Consider the following 24,364-nt stretch of genomic DNA (forward strand, 5'->3'; position numbering starts at 1 on the left):
CACACATCCCCTGCATAGTGCAACATAACATTGCAAAGCCACAAAGAAATGTATCAGAGAACTAGTATATGGACCCAACAAAGCTTCAGGAGGACCTTGCTAGACCCAATTAAAGCCATATGGCATCTAGTGAACACATTTTTAAAAGGCTATCCTGTAGCTCAGATTACAAAATACCACACAAAGAAATGTCAACAACTCTAATCCTTTACATTAAGCTACTAAAAGTAACAGGCCTCAAGAAAATCATATTATTGACTGAATTTTCTTCACTGTGATGAAAAAAAAACAACTCAATATACATGTGTAGCAAAAAAAATTCACTTGTATGTAGGACTCAAAATATTCTTGCAGCACATAACATTCCAAGCCATTTCCTTATATGCAAAACAGAATTTTTAAAAAAGCAGGAAGACATTGGCAATATTCCTATTTTCTGTAGATGCTAGTAGTATGTTGTGAATCAGATTTTGTCACTATAGCATGTTTCTATAGTTGTTTGTATAAGTCATTTGTGTTTGGCCTTTTTCTTGTTGTAGAAAAAATAAATCTTGAATTTTGTGTATTTAAGTCTGAAAAGCAAAATGTTCTTCAAATAAGAGGCTATCTTTGAAGAACAAGTACCTGATTAGCACTCAAAGCAGTAAAACTTTTTGAAAAGGTATCATCTACTTAAGTTACAAATTAGGGGCTAAGTGTTCAAAACACAAGGAAAACAAAATCATAACCACCTCATCCCAGGAGCCACAAACAGGAGTCCCTAATACCAAATGGCCTTTGAACAGCATTGCTTCACAGCCCAGAAAGTTCTACCACAGAACCCAAGAAAGAGCTGCAGAGAGAGAAAAGAGGTGGACTTGAGTAGGTGTGTAGCCAAAGCACCCACCCCAAGTCCAGTTCAACCAAACTAGCTCTGTTTTCATTCATTTCATAAATCAGGCCTTTATTAGAAGACAGAGCACTGCTAAAAAAAAAAAAAACAGAAACCCCTTACAAAAATTATCTGCCTATGCTATGTTCTCTGATAATTCTGAAATGTCCAAGTAACATTGTGTATCTGTTCTGAATATTTATTACATATCTTTCTGTAATAAAAGTCAAGACCACCATGTACTTTACACTTTTAATCTGGTAAGAACAGCATCAGAAAACAAACTTCAATCTAGAAGAGAACCAAGAGCAGGGAGATTGGCAGCCAACTATTCCCAAGGCCAACCTCGTCACAGACGAACCTTTGGGTCATACCACCCCTAGGGCTATAAACATATCTCTTAAAAGGTTTTTGGGAGTGCAATTCTCACCACCACAATCAGAAAATAACACTCGAGATCAGCACCCCAAGGAGTTGACATCTGTAGTTTAGAAACAAAAACAAATGGAGCTCCAGAAATGAAATTACACATCAATCACATGAATGACAGCCGGCCATCAGTTGGCCGACCCCTGCTGGGTCTAAAGGGAAATCTGTCATTGGGGCCTCCTCGCCCTGGCAAGATGGGGTTAGGTCCTGGAAGTGGGCCAATTGGATCAAAGCGTGGTCTGAGTGGAGGAAACTGGCTGGGCGTCTCCCCAGGACCAGGAATGAGTGAATTGATTGGGTCTCCAACATAGGGAAGTGTTGGTCTTTGGTCATATTCACCCCCGATAATTCCTGGAGGAAGGCGGGAGCTAGGAAATGGCCTAGGGTGCAAGGGGTTGGGATAGAATGGAATGGTGTGAGTTGACGATGGCAAGAGCATCACAAACCGCCCTTTCGGGGTTTCTTTTCTTTGTATGTGCCTCTTCCTGTACAGCTGTAGAAAAAAGAAAAGTAAAAGAATAAGATAAGGTAAGTGATCTGGATGTTTCCCTTTAGTTCTAATTTGCTTTCATGGTAAAGATCTATAGGCACACCTCAGACATATTGTGGATTTAGTCCCAAACCAATGCAATAAACCAAGTCACACAAATTTGTTTGGTTTCCCAGTGTATATAAATGCTATGTTTACATTATACTAAGTGTGCAATAGCATTATATCTAAAAAGACAATGTACATACCTTAATTTAAAAATATGCTAACAATCACCTGAGCCTTTAGCAAGTTGCAATCTTTTTTGCTAATAGAGGGTCTTGCCTCCATGTTCATTGCTGCTGACGGATCAGGGTGCTGGTTGCTAAAGGCTGAAGTGGCTGGGGCGATTTCTTAAAATAATACAACAGTGAAGTTTGCCACATTGACTGACTCTTCCTTTCACAAAAGATTTCTCTGTACATGCGATGCTGTTTGATGGCATTTTACCCACAGTAAAACTTTCAAAATCAGAGTCAACCTTCTCAAACCCTGCTTCTGTTTTGTCAACTAAATTTATGTAATATTCTAAATCCTTTATTGTCCAGGAATAGATTCCATTCCAAGAAAACACTGATAAAGAAAATGTGGCATATATACACCATAGAATACTACTCAGCCATAAAAAGGAATGAAATAATGTCTTTTGCAGCAACTTGGATGCAGCTGGGGGCCATTATTTTAAGTGAAGTAACTCTAGAATGGAAAACCAAATCTTGTGAGAGCTAACCTATGAGGATGCAAAGGCATAAGAATGACATAATGGACTTTGGGGACTTAGGGGGAAAGGCAGGAAGGGAGGTGAGCGCTAAAAGACTACATATTGGGTACAGTTGTACACTGCTTGGGTGACGGGTGCACTAAAATCTCAGAAATCACCACTAAAGAACTCATCTATGCAACCAAAAAACCTCAGGTGATCCGCCCACCTCGGCCTCCCAAAGTGCTGGGATTACAAGCGTGAGCCACCGCACCCGGCCTGATTTAGCGTAATTGTTAAGGGCCCTAGGATTTTCAGAATGGTCAACAAGCACTGGCTTCAAAAATCACCAACTACATTAGCCCCTAACAAAAGAGTCAGCCTGTCCTTTGAAGATGGGCACTGACTTCTCTCTAGCTATGAAATAGATGGCGTCTTCTTCCAACAGAAAGCTGTCTCACCTACATTGAAAATCTGTTGTGTAATGCAGCCACCTTCATCAGTGATTTTAGCTACATCTTCTGGATAACTTGCAGCAGCTTCTCCATCAGCACTTGCTGCTCCACCTTGCAATTTTTGTTATAGAGACATTATAGTAGTACCTTATGAAACAATATAATATATTCTTTTCATAAGGTACCATTTTAACTAGCTGAACAGCTGATGACTACTCCAGCACAAAGACAACTCATTTAAATTTTGTTGCAAAAAAGAATGTTTTATAATAAATAAAGATGAAAAATAATCATTGTGTTAACATTTTTTCCATATAATTATAATAAGGACTGAGTCTAACGTAAAAGTTGAAAACATTTTCATTTACTGAAATTTAGCAATAAATTAAATGAAAACAGATTTCATTACATCATATAAAAGTGAAAATATACCCTTAATATATTAATTCACTAGTCATTTCTGTGTTATGGACATTAGTCTTAATATTTAAAAATACCTACTTCTTTCCAATCTGTGTCTTGAACTCTGACAGTATTGTCTACAAAGGAAAAGCGAAAAATAAGGATTTAAAAACATTTCATTCATCCGGCATTAAACAGTGGGTTTTGTTTTTCTCCTAAGAAAAGTGAAACTTACCCATTAAGCATAAGAAGAAAAAAAAAAAAACTAACCATTTATATAACACACACTATATCATTCGTACTTTCTTATCTAATTCAAACACTTTCTTGATGGTTAAGGGTGATCATCGCTGCTCTGTGCTACATGGTAATTCAATGCAGTGATTCCTCAGGGACTATGGAGGAACATGTGGCTACTCTCTCCCTGCATTAAACGGTCCTACACTACATCTTCTCCGCCTCATCTCATTTAGGTGTGTCACCTGCTTCTAATCTAACATCTCATGTTACACCAAACTGGGTAACAACCTCTGAGTCTCTGTGTTACAGCCCACGTTCATTACTGGAGGTCAAGCTGACTTAGGCTTTCGTCCATATTCTGGTTACACTATTTTCTCCCAACCATGACCTGAATGACTTGGCTATCAGAAGCATGACCATAACTAAGTATTTTTTAATGTACTTATTTATTTGAAATATGTGAAATGAGGAAAGAGAAACCCATTCAACTTTAAGTATACAAAAGAGTTTGAATAAAAGATGATGATATCTTCTCTACAAGTTATTACATTAGCATGGAAGTAAGATTTATAAAAGCTCTGGCCTCGTAACATTCCATCTATAGAAAAATCTGAACAGCTTACAAATGAGCTTGTGGGCCACAATCTAAAAATTAAAGAATAATTGTGCTTTAATCCTAAACTTGAATGTACAAGTGAAAGGGTATTTGTTCCTTTTATGAGTATTTATATCATACTCTGCTTTTTCTCAGTGCTTCCATATATATCAGTCATTCTGTCTTTTTTTACTGTAATTTATTTTCAATTCTTTTTTGAGTTGGAGACCAGCCTGAATAACACTGTAAGACTTTGTCTCCACTAAAAACAAACAAACAAACAAACAAACAAAGAAAAATTGGCCAGGTGTGGGGGCGCATGCCTATAGTTCTCAGCTACTTATGAGGCTGAGGAGGGAGGGTCACTTGAGCCCAGGAGTTGGGGGTGGCAGTGAGCTATGACTGCACCACTGCACTCCAGGGCAACACAACTAGACCCTGTCTCAAAAATACATAAATAAATCAAATTGAATTATTTTTTGAGATGATGCTTTCTTGCTGCCAATCGTGACAAAATAACATTTTAAATGTCAAATTCAGGGGCATAAATAAGGCAGAAAGAGGACCTCAAGAATCAAAGAAGAAGAAAAGGAACAAACCAGGTCATTTACACTTCTTACATTTTGAAATTTTAAAAGAAAAAAAAATTTTAGCAATCCAAATGACTCTACATGATATATATATATTTTTTAAAGGAGCTACCTACCCACCAGATTTTTACAGTTACTAAGGTGGTATGTGTTAACATCACACATAGCAGTATCATTCAAACATTTATGTGAACCACATAAAAATTTTACATTGCAACACAGTACACACCTACCTATACATAATTGAAATAGAAGTTTACTCCTATTTTATAAATAGGAATACTATTTATAAAATAAATACGGATTTTTCCATTGTGGGTTTTGTTTTTTTGTAACGTGACCCATTAAATGGATTTCATGACCCACCCCAGGGTCAAACAATCTGAAAACACTAATGTGTAGTAAAATGATGGTAGCAGAAAAAAAAGTTCCACAATCAGGCTTTTGGCCTTGTAGCAGGAAATCCTGATGCACAAGTTCTACCATCATCACTACCACAATAATTACCAGGTCACCATAATGTGACCATACAGAAATAAAGCTGCCCTAGCAACATGGAACAGGTCAACAAAACTCTCCTAACTTACACATTGGTCTTAACCATGAAAGCAGTTCAGAAATGCCAGCTCGTTTCTAAGTCAGATACTGACTATGGTCTCTAGTGAGAAAATAAACCTGTCTTACTTCCATTTCTCTATCCTGAAATAATCATCTTAGTCTAATGAGCGATTTGTGTTGTGCAAAACACAAAAATGAGAGAGTTTTAGGGACACAGGCACAGGTATATGAAGCTTAGAGTCAGTCTCTTTAAGGCTATTTATTATAATCATTTGCAACAGAAAAATCCTACAACTAAAAACTTTTGGTGAGCTGAGTAATTAAGACAGTAAGAAAGAGCCCTTTCTTGTGAATATGTCATTACGGAAATCACCTCGAAAATCACGCAGATATAAAAACCTCCACAGGAGTGGGTCATTTGAAGCAGTAAAGAGGTCACGACAAACTGCAGACAAAGACAAGACGGAACGAACATCCAGAAGTCGGAAGATCCGTAGTTTCAGTTCCAATGGGAGGACGACCAACCCAAATACATCTGGTAGGTTCAGTGCTAAAAGGAAAAAAAGAGAAGTAACAGATATTACTGAGAAAAGAACATCTGGCTTTCTCCACATAGTCAACAAAGTTGCCACTTGTTCTTTCTAAAATGGCAAAAAATTAGATGGTACTCTTAATTATCCCCAAGTATGCATCATCTACAACAAATTTTTAACCCCAGCTTGACATAATTACTACTAACTCATACAACTCTAGGCCCTTATTCCCTTTATGTTTTAGTAGAAAGACAAATGCTTCTTAATATAAATCAAATAACTATGATAATTGCTAAATACTAGCCAATGGCCTCTTCTGTCTCAAACATTATTCAATACAACAAAATTTCTTCATTCAACTACAGAAAATGAATAATTCATTGGCTTTTCTATCTGTTTCCCTGCCAGTTATTAACTGTGTGCCTTTGGACAAGTTATTTAAACTCTATCTTAATTTCATCTGTAAAATGGATTAATATTACATCCCACCTACTTCAATGAGTTGTTGTGAGAAGTAAAAGTATTAATACATATTAAGTGCTTAGAACAATGTTTGGCACACCAAGCATAAGCACTCAAGTGTTAGCAAATTACTATTATCTGAAGTGTAGCAGGCTAAAAAGAGATCGATAAATTCAGAAACAAAGCCAAGAAAGGAAAGGAAAAATAATATGTCCCAAGTTCAATGAAAATTATGTTTTGGTTATTAGCACCTTCAAAATATTTGTGATACTATTCTCCACTCGCAAAAATAATCAAAATCCAACAAAGACATATCTACATGTGTTTTTCAATTGGCATTACTCCCTTTCCCTTATCACCAATTACAGAGAAGACTACTGTAATAATAGACATGCCACCATTCAACTTGACACCAAAAACGTTTTACTTATTTCTCTATATACAGAGAGCAAACAAAAGCCACTATCTATTCATATAAGTCAGAAACTACCTACTAGTTGGAGAATTGTGGTAGATTGTATTATGGTTCTCAATCACTTCCTACACATAATTATACTTCCCCACCCCACTACCACCAGGCTTGGCCATTTTTGTCTTATTTTTTCCGACAAAACGTGAGTGGAAGTGACATATATAATTTCTGGGCAAAAGCGTTGAACCAACACATAATTGGGCCACTGGTACTCTTTTCCTTCTACTACAAGAGGAGCATGTCCTGGATAAAGACAACTCCTTTAGCCAAAGCAAACCCACACACAACATGTACATGAGTGAGAAGTAAATTTCACTGTAAGACACTGAGATTTTAATTTTTTTAACTGCAAAAAAATAATGAGAAAGCTAATATAAGGATCTCGAGTGAATTATAAACCTTACTGAATTATGATTTCATCATCTATAAAATAAGTACCACATAATTTACTTCAAAGTCATTAGCAGTAAATAAGAATGTATGTGAAATATCCAACAAAGTGCCTGCAAAGAGCCTCCAATAAATGGTTTAAAAAAAAAAACTTAGATCCGATTACAGACCATGTATTATTTATATCTATGTCTACATAGATATAAATATATATCTAAATATATGTCTATATAGACATATATATACGTATCTACATGGAGAGAGAAAGCATCTGTTATGTACCTGACCTCATGCTAGACCACAAGAATACAAAAGTAAGATATATTCCCTACCTTCAAGGTATTCCCAACCTTAGGTGGAAAGAAATCATATCAACAATTAATTATAGTCCATGGAAAAGAGACTACAATAAAAATATGTACAAAATGGCATGTAGATACAAAGATAAAGTAAGTAGCACTTAAGGAATATTAAGCTTAGTCTTAAAAGAGGAACATTTCGCTAGGAGCAGAAAAGAGGGCAGTCAGATGTCATACTCACCAAGAATACTAAGTATACTTACTGTTCTTTACAGCCATTTGAACTGTGACAGTATTTCATCTCTTACCTTGTCGGGTAAAAGCCAGAAGAGGATACACCAGCTGGTCTTTAAAGAGGCGAGAGAGTTTCTGAAGATCTTTGTATATCTTGGTTACATTTTCCCCTAGAATATTTTTTAGTGTAAAATCAAAACCCAAAATCAAGTGGAAAAACTGTCCTCTATTTCTGCCAAATCCAATCAACATGGTAAATAAATATTCACAAATAATTCACAAAGATAAGCATGAACCAAATTCCCTCATGGAAGAAGTACAGTGCAAGACTTGATGAAACTGAATCTTAGATATAAAAGCTAAAAATTCCATGATATCAAATTAGTAGAGCTGTGCCCAACCTCTCTAGCTCATAGGCTGCAATTGTAGAAAAAACTTGTGAGAGATTCATACATATGAAGAAGATTTCCTGAATAGCTATCCATCTGTTCTGGGCACTGAGGATACAGTGGAGAACTGCTCCTGTAATGCTTAGAACCTGGTAAATTAATAGCATTTATCACATGATGACTAGGTATCAGCACCTGTGTCAAACATTTTTCAAGCTTTCACATCAGAAGTTCTTTCCTAATTACTATCTCCATTTTAAAAACAGGTCAAGGTACAGAAAGCCTGTCCAAGGCCCCATGGTTAGTGGCAGAACAGTGCACAAATCCAAGTCCGTGTGGCTCAAAAGCACTGACTTTTAGCCACCACACTGCTACTCAAAATGTGGGCAACAGATCACCAGAACTGACAACACCTGGAACTGTTTAGAACTACTGAATCTCAGACTTCCATAGACCTACTAAATCAGAACCTGTATTTTAATAAGATCCCCAGGTGACTCATACTAAAGTATGGCCGCACTAGCAAATTGCAGCCGAGGTTCCCACTTGCTTTGCTACTTACCAAGTGTATAGCCTTGGACAAATAACCTGCCCCTCTGATCCTCACCTTTTTGCTCAACTGTTTAAAGGAGACACCACCACTACACCAGATAAGCGTTGTTATAATTGAAAGCTCCACGAGCAGTACCTAGTGTATCAGTAGGCAATTTATGCTTGCTCCTTCCCCATTTCATATTTATGTATTTCACTATCTATAACAAATACAACACTCAGTATAACAGGATCGATAAGAAGGAAAGAGATATGCAGCTAATGTCTAAATCTTTGTTGTGTGACTTGCAATCCTGAGTTGAAATTTGCTGTCAAGATATCATTCTTTAAAATCAATTTGGCTCAAGGGCTTTTTTCAATGTGAAAATTGATTTTCTTTCAATGAATGTTTTCCTTCAGCAACCTGGTATATAACTATTTAATTAGGAACTTATAAATAAAAGGATAAATAACAGTGCCTAGTTGTAGTTACTAGGTGCTATGAGCCAAAGTAAAAATTCATTAAAATGACTTGCCAAATGAGCAGCATATTTCTACTCAACATAAAAGACTTTATTAAAAATACTTCATTATAACAGTCCATAAACTTGTAATTTAACAGTATTTAATGTTCCTCCTCCCTTCCATTTCATTTTTCTTTATTTAAGAGAAACCAGATAAAGTATAGCAATCTGAGCTACATTCCCGTAAAAGTTGTTTTAAAAGGCTGGCAGTCAGCCAAATCTATTCCTATCCTGTATTTCACCATTTATTAGCTCTGCGACCCTTAAGTAACTGAGCCTCCTCTAGATCTGTTCCCTGATCTATAAAATGGGCATAAAACCTCTCCTGCTGTAAAGTATAGAGTATTTCTACTCCCCATAACAAGGTCTTCCCTATACGTTGATAAATATGGTGTCGTAGCCAAGGAATTTCAAGTTTTTCTGATCCTTATGATAAAAGCCATTTATACTGATTCATCAGTCCAGTTTGTGCATTTTCAACAGCGGCAAAAACTGGTCCTTGGCGGGTTAAAAAGAAAAACTATTATATTGGTTTGTGATCCTTCAAAGGGTCACAGTACATAAATAAAACATACTATATTTGTGGTATTAAATTTCATGAAGGAGAGAGATTGAGGGGGAAAATCTCCAAAGGCTCCTTTGGGAAGTGAGAATAAAAAGATTGAGAAACTCTGGCCTAGTCTGACATTAAATGTTTAACTTGGTCGGGCGCAGTGGCTCATGCCTGTAATCCCAGCACTTTGGGAGGCCAAGGCGGGCAGATCACAAGGTCAGGAGTTCGAGACCATCCTGGCCAATATGGTGATACCGTCTCTACTAAAAATACAAAATAATTAGCTGGGCGTGGCGGTGTGCGCCTGTAGTCCATCTACTCAGGAGGCTGAGGCAGAAGAGTTGCTTGAACCCAGGAGGCGGAGGTTGCAGTGAGCTGAGATAATGCCACGGCACTCCAGCCTGGCGACAGAGCAAGACTCCGTCTCAAAAAAAAAGTTCAACTCAGCTAATGCCCAAGTTCTGATTCTACATCCAACCAGAGACCATTATAAATATGTATTCTGCTGTCTCCTTTTCCTGTCAGTTTTAGTTAGTGTAAGTCAATCTCTCAGGGCTGATCTCCCCTAGGAATGAACAAGAATAAGTCTTTAGGCCTTCAAAGCAACAATGTCAATCTGGCCAGCCTTTCCTAAAGGACTGCTATAAATGCCATCTTCCCGCTGCACCACAACATTCCCACTAGGCTCTTAAAACCCTCCAGTTTACTAAGAAGATTAAATGGAATAACATATGTACAGGCACAAGTACAGAATGAAACAGGCACTTAAAAAATGTCAGTTCCCCTCTCCACCTTATCTCTTCTCCTCCAACCACCTATAACTGCCTCTCACAGTTTGGTTTAACTGAAAAATGATAAAAAGGAAAACCTGTCTTCTTTGCATCTATTAATCATTTTATAGAGTTTAAGCAAAACCTTACCTAGAATGCAAACTTTTGGTAAAGTATCAATCTGTATAAAATAGAAATCAAATTTATATAGGTTTAAACAAACATTTTGATTGCAGTTTTTCCTCCATTAATCTTCAATAATGAACCTGACATTGGATTACTTCCATAAAACACAGATCCCCTCCATATTGGTTAAATACAATACCAGGGAGATGTCCAAAGATTAGTACAGAAACTATGAACTGTCATCAGAGTGTAATAAATTACATACTAGTGTTATCTCATAACAATATAATTCAGCACTCTATGACCCTAAGAAAAACAGGAAAGAAACAAACTCCTCAAATTATAAGCAAAACTTTCACATTTTTTAAACCTTTGCATTCTTAAACAAACCACATTGTCTTCAATATGCTTTAATCTCATATAGAAATTTTCAGTCTTTTGAACATTATCTTTCAGATTTTTTTCTTACATGAATTTCACAGAGTTTCACCCCAAAAGTTAAATAATATTTATATTACCTAGTTTCTCTTTGTGAATAAAAGATTCTGGTAGCAGCTGCAATCTTTTCACACTTCTAATCTCATTGTTGATTTTTAGTGTAGCTGTAAATAAACAAAAGAAAGATGATAAAGAATTCTGTCACTTCATCAACTGCCTTTCTTTTTTAGTATGGGCTTGCATTTCCTTGCTCCTAATATACTAAGGACACATTATACAAAACAAACTGTTCTTCGCCTATTTCCTTCTCTGATAGCAAGTTCAAAAGTGTAAACCTGGCATCACATGAAGTAAAATCACTCTACAACACCACCTTTAAAAACTACAGTAAGCATCTTTATATAAAATCCACTAGGCAGCAGCTTATTAGTAACTGAAAGATATGCAACAAGGTTAATCAGAGGCAACTAAACACAATAAAATCATTATTTCTAATGAAGTCACTAAAAACTCCATTTATTTTTTATTTAACCCTTGGCAATGAGTCTTCCCTTGTTCATTAAAATAATCTTGCTAGTTTTCACAGCATCATCTCTCTTCCAGACCCAAAGGACCAATATGCTTGACATCACCAGAGGGTTCAATTTGAATCATGTATACAAAGGCACACTTCATCTCATTCCATGAAAGAGCCCAGTGATGTGCTTATGCACATGTGCACCAAGCAGGATGCCTTGGGTGAAGGAAAGATTTAAAGGCACACTGCTCCTTTCCAAAGAATCAATCCTGGAATGGCTGGCTGCCATGCAAGTCTGCTAAGAGCTGATTTGCCAAGAACCGTAAAGAAACAAAACATCAGAAATTAAGAAATCATCAAGACATTCAGCAGTTATTCTTTTTATATTAAGTCTCCTGAATCTAGTGAATAGAGGTTATTATACATGTCATTAAGCGCTTTTATAAGAAATCAAGGCAAAATTTGCAACTACACATTTACTATTTGGTAACTTCAACCTGCAAGTTATGATGTGATGTGGCAGAATGATTAGATGAAGGCAGAAACTGTTGACACTCTGTGTACAAGAATGCCAAACTAAAAGCTACATTTGCTAATTATGATGAACTGCTGAATAGACATTGCTAGGTCCTAGTGTCATCAGACAGTCATGTCCTGACAAATGTGAAGTACCACCAAAGCTATTAAACCTAAGTTTTGAGACTTTTAAATAACATTTCAAAGAATCTTATGACTAAAGAAATAGAAATTTCATAAGAGGCCAGGCACGGTTCACACCTGTAATCCCAGCACTTAGGGAGGTCAAGGCAGGAATATTGCTTGAACCCAGGAGTTTGAGACCAGCCTGGGCAACACAGTGAGACTTCATCTCTACAAAAACTAAAATAAAAAATAGCTAGGTGTGGTGGTATACGCCTGTGGTCCTAGCTACTCAGGAGGCCAAGAGGAAGATTGCTTGAGCCCAGGAGGTCAAGGATGCAATGATCCATGCTCTGCCTACTGCACTCCAGCCTAGGCGACAGAGCAAGACCCTATCTCAAAAACAAAACAAAACAAAACAAAACAAAACATGAAAGAAAAAGAAAAAGAAAAAAGAAACTTTGTAAGAGGGGAATGAGAACTATCCAACATGTCAAAGATCAAGACCGCATGAGTCAGTAGCTTTCAAAATAGATTTTAGCAGAAAAAAACCAACATTTTTTCAAACAGAATCTTACACAGAACTTCAATAAATGAAACAGATAAACATTTTGCTGCTCAAAGTTTAAGTGGTGATAGGGCTTCTACCTGTCATCTCAGCAGAAAGGAGTAGCTGCAGAACATACTGAAAACCTCTGACCTAAACCTTTGACTTAAGGCTTACCAAAGCAACTGCCTTTGCTAAACGAAAAAGATGAGCTATACTGAATAAAAAAACAACAAATGCAGCCCTCCCAATCTTACTACGCTATCTTTCTAACTAAAAGGATAAATCTCAAAAAACAAAACAGAATAAAAATGAAAGCTCCTAGTCATTCAAATGGATCTCCAGTATGTGTGATTATGATAGAACACTAGTTGATATGAACCAAAGTGGTATCTGAACTAAAACACAGAGATGGAATGCATTGCTATTCCAGTGAAATTTCTTAATATGAAAAAGAAACAGGAAAAGTTATTCATACAGAGTGACATTTGTTGGGGGAGGCCCAGCAAATAAAACACACACTTACTAAGGCCTCAGTAAACTTAGCATTGTTGTTGTGCACTGCTGGCCACAGGGATGCCAACTTGGATAAATGCTGACCCCAGCTCTAGCTCCCCAAGTCTCAGTTCAAGACCTTCGTTAAAAAAATAAAGCCATCCACTGGCATAAAGTATTCTCCAAAGAGTTCAGGCGTAATAGGCTCATTTCACTCCTATTATCAAATACTGATAATATTGGATAATATTAAATATTATCCCCCTAGAGCAAAATATTACAAAGATTAAGACATCAAAAAAATGGATGCCCTAAGAGTGAAGGGTGCTGGCCTAAACAACCCAACAACCTCATAGTCCATAATCTTCCAGACACATGTTATCAGTGGCCTAGGAATTAAATACAGTTGAGAAGGACTCACAACTGTATCATGATAGCCAATCACTGAAGTGGCTATAAAACATTTGGAAAGAAACGTCTAAGAATCCCTAAACCAGCAACCATGATTATGCTATCAGTTACCATTTACAACAATCAGGTTTCCCAAAGGCACACAGGTGAGAGTGGCGGAGCTGCCCTCGCAGAGAGGATGCATGTACTGCAGCTTATACACCCCACTCGACTTCCACTTCTCCGGCATGGACAGTGCTTTGGCTTCGGTGCCCTGGGGAATGAAATGAAAGGGAAACAAATAGTGAAGAAAGGTGTTACTCTCAAAAAGATTAAAAATCCTAAAGACTCCTAACTTGTTTGAAATAATCATTCCACACAGTCCTCTTAATAAAATGCATCAAATCATTGCCAATATATTTTATATTGTAGGATAATTATATTGTATATTATAAGATAATATATTAGAACACTTTTAATCAAAATTTTTGTTCAAATAGGTAAAATTGCATCATGGAAACAAGGATTGATCTCTCTCTTCAAAGACTCACTTCTCTCCTAGCAAAGCCATATGATTATTTAAAACTTCAGCTCAAATATCACTTCCTCTGTAAAGCCTTTTTCAAAGAAAAACTGTTTGCCATTTCCTTTCATCCCCTAACATTCTATTCATATTTCCATTACACTACAATTGTATTATTATCTATGTTTACCTGTGTTATTTGAGTATCTTTTTATTTGTCTCTCTCCTCTATGTATGGACTCCTTGAAGACAAGAAATATCCCAATATTTTTATATCCTAATTTCTAGGTCAGTGCATGGCGTGCTGCAGGTGTGCACCGATCACCAAATTACTCTATATCTTTGTAACTTATAACATGGCTCGCAGACCAGCAACATTGGTATTATGCAGGAGTCTGAAGAAGCTCATGGTCCATTCTACAGTTACTAAATCAGAATCTGCATGTTAATAAGGTCCCCAGGTATTCCAAAGCACATTAAAGTTTGAGAAGCAATATTCTAAATGTTCTCCTCCATGAATTCCTGGCATCCTATATATGAGTATGTCTCTCCCAGAACTTCACCAATATAGCACAGTGCTTTATATTTTTGTCTATCTCTGCCACTCTCAGACTATGGGCAACTTGAAAGCAGGAACCATCCACATGTATGAGCAATCATAAGATGTTTGTGTTTTGCTTGCAGTACTTACCAGAGGTATGTAACCTGACTCCAACATGAGAAGATGTATCAACACTATCAAGGCATCATTGGCATCAGAACAGTCAGCTGACTGATACAAGGTCTCTAATGAATGTGGCACTTGCCCTTCCACCGATTCACTACAGAGCATGGGTTCTGAGGGATAGAAACCTGTGCCCTCTGCCATATCCGCAATACCTTGAATTGACTCAGCTTCAAAATTTTGACTAGGCCCTAACTGAAAAAGGAAAACAAAACAATGAATTAATTAAAAAGACTTATTTTTACGCAATACATTTTCGTATCCTAAAGTGAACTAAGTGCTGAAAGTCAAAGTACATCATTGGCTTCAGAAATGGGAGACATTTTAAGTGAGTCCTTACAAATAAATAAGCCTGCGACCTACTCTTCTATCCTGAATTCCTTACCTCTGTTAATACAAGCTGATATGTCAAAAACCTGGAAATCATCCTAGACTCCTCCCTCCCTAACTAAACCTTGTTCCAAATCTGATCAGTCTTCAAAGTTCCCTGAAACTAACTCCTAAATATGTATAAAATTTGCCCCTTCCTGCTCTACTGGTACTTCAAACTCTCATCATTTATTTCCTGACATCCAGCAAGAGCTTCCCTTGCAAGTATCCCTTCTTCAACTTTCTTGTCTTCCAATACATCCCACCCCCTGCTGCCAGAGTTTTCTTGACAACTAAAAATCCAATCATGTACTATGTCCCAGCTTAAAATTCACCAGTACCTCCCCAACACAGACAACAGCACTTCCCTCAATTGTGCCTTAGATGTTCTTAGGAAAAAAGGTGGTCCACATGGAATAAGTGTGGAAAATGCTGCATGCTGCAGCCACCTAACTTCACCCTCCATATTCACAAAATACACTATTCGCATTATAAAAGCACTGAGGAGTCTAGTAACAGTAATAATAGTGAGTGCGTAACACTTTACCAAAAAACACTATCCTCCGTCCTCAGCAGTCAACATCCCTATAACACCATCTCATGAAACTAGATTTTCAGAGGACACTGAGAAATGTAGGTCTACAAATGAGGACCGAACTTCTAAATCCCTTAAAATACAAATTCCTTCATCACCTGATCTCTGACTCATTATCAAGTTCACTTTCTGCCAGTGCCTTCTTACTTATCCCAAAATTTTCCACTTCTTCAAAAGAGGTAACACAGACCACAACTCTGCCTTGCAACGGCCTTGATTATTGCACCTTATCACATTGCACTGTATTGCAATTTTCTGATTACATATCTGCATCCTTCCATGACTGCAAGTTTATAAAAAACCAGACTACATGTCACCCATTTTTGTAACCCCAGTAAAGTACCTAGCACATAGCAGGTATTCAATGTTTGCTGAACAAATGCTGAAGGATAACACCTTACAACTTCATAATGTCTTTATTTTCAAAATGTTTTCTTATTTGCACCTTATAACAATCCTATAAAATAGGCATGGCAGGTATCGCCTTTTTATAGATCCTATAATTGTAAACCAGAAAGATTAAATAACATAATCAAGGTTACCAGCTAATAAAAATTTGAAACGAACCCACATCTCCAAACTTGCAGCTCAGGGCTTTGAGATGTAATACATGGCTTCAAAAAAAACTAAGTTACCTATATTAAGTTTGCTCAGAAAGCTTGTTTCCTAGGCATATGCCCAACTCTTAATGCAAAGCATAAGTTTCTTCTTTTTAGGGTTTGTATTTCCATTAAAGAAGAGACAAAGGAAATTAAAATTACACAGTATATGTAAAAGGTTGGAGAAATGTAAGGGAGCCAGAGGTGACAGCTGTTCTTCCAAAATCTCTGAGGACCTAAGCCCTAGGGCTTATGGAAAAGATCCAAAGTCACTTGTTAAAACCTAGAGGCCAATGACAAGTCATGCTACCCAAAAAGGAGGTATGGCACAAAAATATTTCCATATTTCCTGAGAAAACAGAAACAACTACATTAAAAACCACTTAATATCAAGCTAAACTATGAAACATAGGTTTTGCTTCTTTACCACTATGTCTAACTTTTGGCCATTTACTACTTATTGGCAGTTGTGTGGGACAGAATATATGAGAAAAAATGAAAAAGCGTTACCCTAGGCTGAGTACATGAGAGGGAGATATCAAAATCCCCTGCTGGGCTTGTCAAATCTTACTCCTACTCCATGAGAACCACTGACATTCTCTGGGCTATTCTGATATGAATATTTATCAAATTCTTCACATGTGTAAAAATGAAAAAAAAAAATGGTGAGCACCACACCTCTCTGAACAGATCATTTTGCCATGTCATTTACAAAAGACTAAAACAAGTGACTAAGACGCATGAAAGCTAATATTAGGTTCTGATACCTGCTACCCGTTTCTCATTAAAGACTCAAGAGGTACTCGATGAATTCCCAAATACGATGAAATAAGAAAATTGATATTTAATTACAAGAGTAAATTTACCTCCTATGGTTTCAAGTTTTACGCATCTATTTTCCTTTTCTAATGCTCCATTCTACATTACAGAGTGTGATGTACTTGAAAGCATTATTTATGAGATCTCGAGCCCAGTTTCCACACTCTTAAGATTTTCCTGTCACCCTTTACAAGTCTTGGAATACAAAACAATACGCAAAATCTTAGAACTGAAATTAGTAACTTCAGGCAACATTAATTTCTCAAAATTTTCCAAAAGGAAACTAGCAAACTATCACAAATACTGTGAAAAGCTTCATCTTACTAAACAACTTTAAAAGTACACAGAAGTAAAAGTAATGGGCCCTACTAAGTTATCCCAGAACAAGTCTATCAGCAAAAAAGACTCAGAAATGTAATTTAAATATACAGCGAAATATTCTTACTCATTCCTCAGTTTACCTCTATGAGGCAGAAACAGATACAATAATAATTTTAAAAATAAATTAAAATCCACATATCTGGACATAATTTTCACAATTTACCAATCTATTAAAAAGTATTTTTTAATATGTCTATACTTAATGCCATGACAAGTTACCATGAATACTTATACTCAAAAATGTTTAAGGCCAGCAATTAAGTTGAGGTGATAAGCATACATACAAAAAACAATTAACAAGATGGCACGTGTATTGGTATTAAAAAAATAAAGGTGATCATTTGCACCATTCAAAAAATTAAAAGGTCGGATAAAGGCTGGGCATGGTGGCTCACGTCTGTAATCCCATTACTTTGGGTGGCCAAGGTGGGCAGGTCACTTGAGATCAGAAGTTCAAGACCAGCCTGAGCAACATGGTGAAACCCCATCTCTACCAAAAATACAAAAATCAGCCAGGCGTGGTGGTGTCTGTGGTCCCAACTACTCGGGAGGCTGAGGTGGGAGAATCGCTTGACCCCAGAAGGGTAAGGTTGCAGTGAGCTGAGATTGTGCCACTGCACTCCAGCCTAGGTGAGAGAGTGGGACCCTGTCACCAAAAAAAAAAAAAAAAAAAAAAAGGAAAAATGATGAGGCATGTACAAGGCAATAATCAGATAATCAATACAAAGAAATTAAAGAAAACTATTGGGCTATGGTTGGCAAGGGCTTAGGAAGATGGGTAGAAACATAGACTAGAGAGGGAGGAAAGGTAACAGGTTCCAGTCTGGGTGAACGACAAGAGCAAAGTCACAAAAGTAGTCACCAGGTTGTGTGTGTGCACATGCATGCAAGCAGGTGAATGTGCTGGCTGGTGGGGGCGGGGGAAAATGATGGTCTGTTCTGACTGGAGATGACAGTTTAAAGGAGGGAAGAACAGAAACTAACCCTAAAAAAGTTGAGTGGAGTAACTTTTCAGAAAGCTTTGAGCACTAGGTACAGCAGGACAGACATCATTTTCCTCTTCTGTAAAATGACAGGGTTGAACTAGAGACATATGGTCTTTTTCAGCTCAAAAATTATGAGTACAAGTTTATGAGATAGAGTTATGAAAGACAGCAAGGGAACAATAGCATCAGAACCATGTAGGAAGAAGGCAAACCCAGAAAACAGACTGAGGAATAAAGCCACGGAACCCGAAATGGAAAAGAAGAACTGACAAAGATTATTAATGGGATAGATTTAAGGAGTCAAAAATCACAGAAAACCAGCAGTGCCACTGACAAAGAAGGGAACATGAGCACACATATTTCCAAATTTATGTTCAACATATAGTCTGCAATGACAATTTAAAAATCCAGGTATAAATATCCTGCAAGTCATCTGGAAATAATTAGACCACATCTATAGCCTTAACGAGTGGACCAGATCAGAGAAGCAAGGCTAGGAATCATGAGCTTAGGAACAATAATAGAAGTCAAGGGATAATTGGTCTGAAGGAGAGTACGTGAACGAAACAGGCAGACACTAGGTACTTTGGGATGCCAGCCCCATATTGGTACAGGCATTTGGCAGTTAAAAAATATATATTCTATAAAAATATAATCTGCAGCCGGGCACGGTGGCTTATGCCTCTAATCCCAGCACTTTGGGAGGCCGAGGTGGGCGGATCACGAGGTCAAGAGATCGAGACCATCCTGACCAACATGCTGAAACCCTGTCTCTACTAAAAATACAAAAATTAGCTGGGCGTGGTGGCGCGCACCTCTAGTCCCAGCTACTCGGGAGGCTGAGGCAGGAAAATCGCTTGAACCGGGAGGCAGAGGTTGCAGTGAGCTGAGATTGCGCCACTGCACTCCAGCCTGGTGACAGAGCGAGACTCCGTCTCAAAAAACAACAACAGCAACAACAAAATATATATATATATAAAACGTACAATCTATTGATGATAATTATCCTGACTGGCACAGAATTCAACTGAGGTGTTCGATATGACTTATCACCTAGTCTATTTGATATATTGGTGTTTAATACCCACCGTACTGTCGTCATTCCAAACATCAGACTGGGCTGCCTGTCCTTGGAATGAATCACTTGGTTGTTCATCCTGTATGCTAGCCTGATTGGAGCTGGTGGCCAAAGAGGGTTGCTCATTATCCTGGAGTGAAGAATGCTCTGAATCTGTGGATGAAGGTAAATTAGGCGCTGGAATGTCATCTTGAAGAATCAAACATATCAAGTCCCCAGAAACAATCCCATATGAAGCCAAGGTCTCTTCTTCTCCAGTGAGGGCATCCTTGTAGTTCAATGTAATTGTAAATCGGGTATCAGAACTGCCAAGAAAGACGGATAAGCATAGTAAGAGCTACCTACTTCTATTACCTTCAATAGCACATCTGAAACATACATAAGTACACAGTATGACCCTAGAAGAACTAAGTGATGAAGAGACAAGGTCTCACTATGTTGTCCAGGCTGTCTCAAGCTCCTGGCCTCAAGCAATCCTCCTACCTCAGCCTCCTGAGTTGCTGGGATTATAGGCATAAGCCACCATGTCCGGCTACATTTTTGTTTTTGTTTTCGTTTGTTTTTTAGAGACAGGGTCTCACTCTGTTGCCCAGGCTGGAGTGAAGTGGCATGATCACAGCTCATGGCAGCCTCAAATTCCTGGGCTCAAGCAATCCTCTCACCTCAGCCTCCAGAGGAGCTAGAACTATAGGCACGTATTACGCTATCAAGCTTATAGTTTTGAGAAAATTATCAAAAGTATTTATCAATGAATGCCTAATCTATAGATTTCTAATGGCTAAAACTCTCTACCTGGGGAACAGGATACAGTAATTCTCTATCATTAATCCATGCCTTCCTCAATTCTAAGATGCACATTTTTTTATATTTTGACATCTTTGATATTAAGATACTTCCTAAAATCAATGACATATCAACAGCATTTTTCCCCTTGTGTTACATAAAACAATATGTCTTACAAGTGACAGCAACTAAGATTCAATGAAATACCTTTAAAATACAAATTACATCACATCATTCCTTCACTTAAAATCTTCCAATAGCTTCTATTTGGAATCCTAACATAACTTCCAAAGCTCGACGTTTGACCTCTTCCCATTTCTCCTACTGCATCCTCTGCCACCCATCCTCTCTCACTGTTCTCTATTCACATGAGCTTTCCATCCGCTCCAAAAAGCAGATCAACTCCACTGCAGCCTTCAGGCCTCTGCATTTGCTCTTCCAGATCTTCAAATGACTGACTCCTCCTCATCATTCCAGTCTCAGCCCAAATGTCACCTCTTCAGAGATGCCTTTCATTCAGACTCCAGCACTCTCTATTCTGTTATGTTCTACTTGAAAACATCGTATTTACTTGTCTATAGTCTGTCTACCCTACCCCTGCCACTAGAACATAAGTTTCATAAGATCAGCGATCTTGTCTGAACAGTTCAAACCATATCTTCTACACTGGCAAATAAAGTATTTGTGAAATAAATGCAACCACCAAACATTAGTTGGGAAGATCAAGAGATGAGTGTGAAATCAAGGATGTCTATTCAATATCCTTACAGGACAGTTTACTTACAATGGTTCCAAAAAACCAGATCCATATATTCATAATCACAAAAAGTTAGGAGTGTATGTATATGACTGAGTATAAATTCATCTCTCTTACTGATGATGACAAGCTAAATTCACCCTTCTACTGATCATCAGTTATGACGCCTTTTAGTGGAACATAGCGCAAACCCAAAAGCCCATAAACGAGCTCAGAATTCAAATAAGCCCTGAAGCAACAAACTCCCATTCTTTCTGCATCACAGATTATTTGACATTAGAAGAATAAAATGTTTTTCATCACACAGTGGTGAGGAATAATAACAAAACATTATAAAACATTTTTAAAAACATTTACACTCAGCAATGCTAATTTCATTACTTTTTTGAGAGGTTAACAAAAGATGAAGTCCTTTAAAAATTATATTGTTTACTTATTCTCACAATGCTGCATTTTGAAAAGTGCTCCAAATAATTCATGTTTTTTATTTCACTCGTAAATATATTTTTTCTTACTGATTGAAGTGTCCTTGGTAGAGAAATTAAAATTACTGAAATAGAAGCTATTCCTGTTTGTTAGAAAACAAGTGGCCCTGCTTCTGTTTTCAAAATGCTTTGATAAACAAAATGTTGAAAATGTGCCATCTGCCCACAAAAACACCACCCCAACTTTGGCAGAAAAAGGAAAAACACCTCAAATGAACTACGTGTTTATGGGTCATTTGTCACAACAAAAGGTCGCTTTTAAAAACAGTATCTAGTACAATGTACATTCAAGTACCTGTTTGTAGAAAAGGTCATGGTCTGCTTAATAAATATACCAGCTCTTCCTCCCACTTTAGAAAAAGGGAAAAGCTATTTCCAAAGTAATATGTAGTTTTCCAGGATTCTACCTCTGAAATTGGGGAGTTAAGAGGAGTATTTAATTCCAGGAAATGAAATTCTGGAAACTCCAGGCTTCTTAGAAGTATTTCATGGCAGCTCTGCCTATGGAGTAGTCATTCTTTTATTCTTTTACTTTCTTAATAAACTTGCTTTCACTTTTCTCTTAAAAAACAAAACAAGACAAATAAAAGCATTTCATGACAATCCTAGCTCCACTTGTTCAGTAAAGATATTTTTAAAATAATATCATATGGACACATTTTAAAACTGCACATTTATTAGAAAACGAGCATACTTTCAGAAAAAATGAGTTTACTTTCACAAGCTGAAGCTTAAATTCTGTCCAGGTAACCAGGCTCAACTGTAAAAACAAATCTGAAAGAGAAACCAACGTGCCCTTTTGGGAAAACAGTCATATTGAGTTTCACATCCTTCCAAGACTGCCTAATTTAAAAATAATAAAATATATATATATATACACATGGTAATACCTTTAAAAGATAAGTTTGAAGATTTATTCAATCTTCTACTCGTAACCTACTGGTAATGATGCCAGTATGTAAAACACACGGGTTTAACAAGAAATAACACTAGAAATGTCACTATAATGTTTAAGAGGAGTTATGTCAGTATCTTACTTAGGGTTTATTTTTTTAATCAGGAAGAAAACAGGCTTACTTTCAATCTAATGTCTTAACCAGAAAAATGAAAGGGCGAGAAGTTCAGAATAACGGCCTCATTTTACCCAATTCCCTAAAAATAAGGTGAAAACGTAGGAAGGTTTGCTTTTGTTTTGAAGAATTCACCTAAAAATCCCCAGGGAACATCTTTTTCATTTTTCTTTAGCACACTCAAGTTTCAAATTCACTAGCTCAGTATTTGAAGAGGACCACTCTTACCTTGCCGCTTTACTCCCAAATTATTGTCCCCCCAAAAAATATCTTTTAGCGAAACAAAGCAGCTTCACCTGCAGTCCCACAAACCAATAACAGAATATGATGCTTTCTCAACTTTACTGCCCCCAAACTGCAAGCTCTCAAGATCAACGTTTGCCTCAGTTTTAGCAAAAAAGCAACATTTCGCCCAAGAAAATCAAATGGTCTGAAACACGCCAACACGCTGTCCTTTCTGAAACTTTTCAGCGGCGAAGTCCAAGCGCTCACCGCGGTGCCTGGCGCATGAACACAACAGAATCTAAAACTGTTGCCGCTTCACAGCAGCGATACAAGCTACCGGTGGCCTCGGATGGAGGGCAGATTTTTAACTTTTAGCAATTTCCAAACTTTTTCATTGAAATACTCCAACAGCTGAAGAAATTAACTTGGACCCCTGACAGTCCAGAAAGGTTTAACACAAGCCAAGCTCATCATTTCCAACTTGAAATCTAACCAGTTGTGGAAATTCTGCGTTCCCTCCTCTCCCTGGTTTCGTTTACTGCAAAACCAGAAGCCATGACTCACCGAGGAGGGGACCGGAGCCCCCGGGAGGCCGGGCCATGTTCTCCAGGAGCGGGACCCCAGCCGACCACCCGCGCGTCCCGTCGCCTGCACCCTCCGGCTCCGCGACGCCCGGAAGAGCCCGGGCCTCCCGTGAAGGCCCCCCCGGCGTCCCCGCACTTGGCCTATCGCCCGGCCACGTCCGCGCCTGCAGCCCACAGATGACGCCAACCCGCCCTGCACCCACCTCGAGCACTCCCCACTCCCCGCGGACCGCCCAGCCCCGGCCCCCGCGTACCTGAACCCCAAGGTGCACCGCAGGGACTGCGTCAGGCGTGCGCGCAACTGTCCCAGCGTCGGCTCCGTCTCGGGCACCTCCAGCGGCCAGGTCCGCTTCAGAAGCCGCACCCGCAGCCTCATGACGGCGGCAGGCGGCCCGAGGGGCCTGGACCCGGGGGCGGCGACGGGGACGGCAACGGGGACGGCGGTGGGGCCGAGCAGCTCACGCCCCAAACGGCGACGACCCCGGACCGGCGACTACCGGAGCTGAGGGGTAACTGAGGCGAAACGGGGAAAGAGCCCCGCCACGGTGGCCGCCCTGCCAGCGGGTCTCTGGAATAGAGCGCCCGCCCCTCTCCTGAGGGCGCCTCCTGGAGCCGACCCCGAGAGCTGGAGGCGGGCACGCGCCCTAAAGAAGCCAGGCCTCTCGGGGTCGGCCGATCGATGACTCCGCGCGCAACGGCGCTGCCTGA

General features: G+C 38.5%; 1 protein-coding gene across 2 annotated transcripts; it reads right to left on the reverse strand.

Annotated features, from left to right (window-relative positions):
- Window positions 1–1,109: 1,109 nt before the first annotated feature.
- Window positions 1,110–24,364, reverse strand: FBXO7 (F-box protein 7). 2 transcript variants are annotated; one of them, XM_030816173.1, is made up of 10 exons: window positions 23,911–24,364; window positions 19,763–20,057; window positions 14,893–15,120; window positions 13,811–13,952; window positions 11,171–11,254; window positions 7,834–7,929; window positions 7,559–7,576; window positions 5,743–5,919; window positions 3,486–3,523; window positions 1,110–1,793 (listed from the first exon to the last, which is right to left on the reverse strand). In XM_030816173.1, exons 1-10 carry the CDS (start codon window positions 24,030–24,032, stop codon window positions 1,407–1,409), a joined length of 1,587 nt encoding a protein of 528 aa, XP_030672033.1. In that variant the 5' UTR covers window positions 24,033–24,364; the 3' UTR covers window positions 1,110–1,406. The 2 variants fall into 2 exon arrangements, with proteins under 2 accessions (XP_030672033.1, XP_003258173.1); XM_003258125.4 differs by lacking the exon at window positions 7,559–7,576.

Source organism: Nomascus leucogenys, chromosome 7b (assembly GCF_006542625.1).
Source record: "Nomascus leucogenys isolate Asia chromosome 7b, Asia_NLE_v1, whole genome shotgun sequence".
NCBI lineage: Eukaryota > Metazoa > Chordata > Mammalia > Primates > Hylobatidae > Nomascus > Nomascus leucogenys.

Bases quoted from the DNA above. Each gene is read 5' to 3' on its own strand.
- FBXO7 (XM_030816173.1), bottom strand. From the start codon at position 24,032: ATGAGGCTGCGGGTGCGGCTTCTGAAGCGGACCTGGCCGCTGGAGGTG. The intron at 15,121-19,762 runs GTGGGTATTAAA...TTCCTTTTTCAG, and splicing joins TTTGGAATGACGACAGTACG to TTAGGGCCTAGTCAAAATTT. The intron at 1,794-3,485 runs GTAGGTATTTTT...TTTTTTCTACAG, and splicing joins AAGACACAGATTGGAAAGAA to CTGTACAGGAAGAGGCACAT.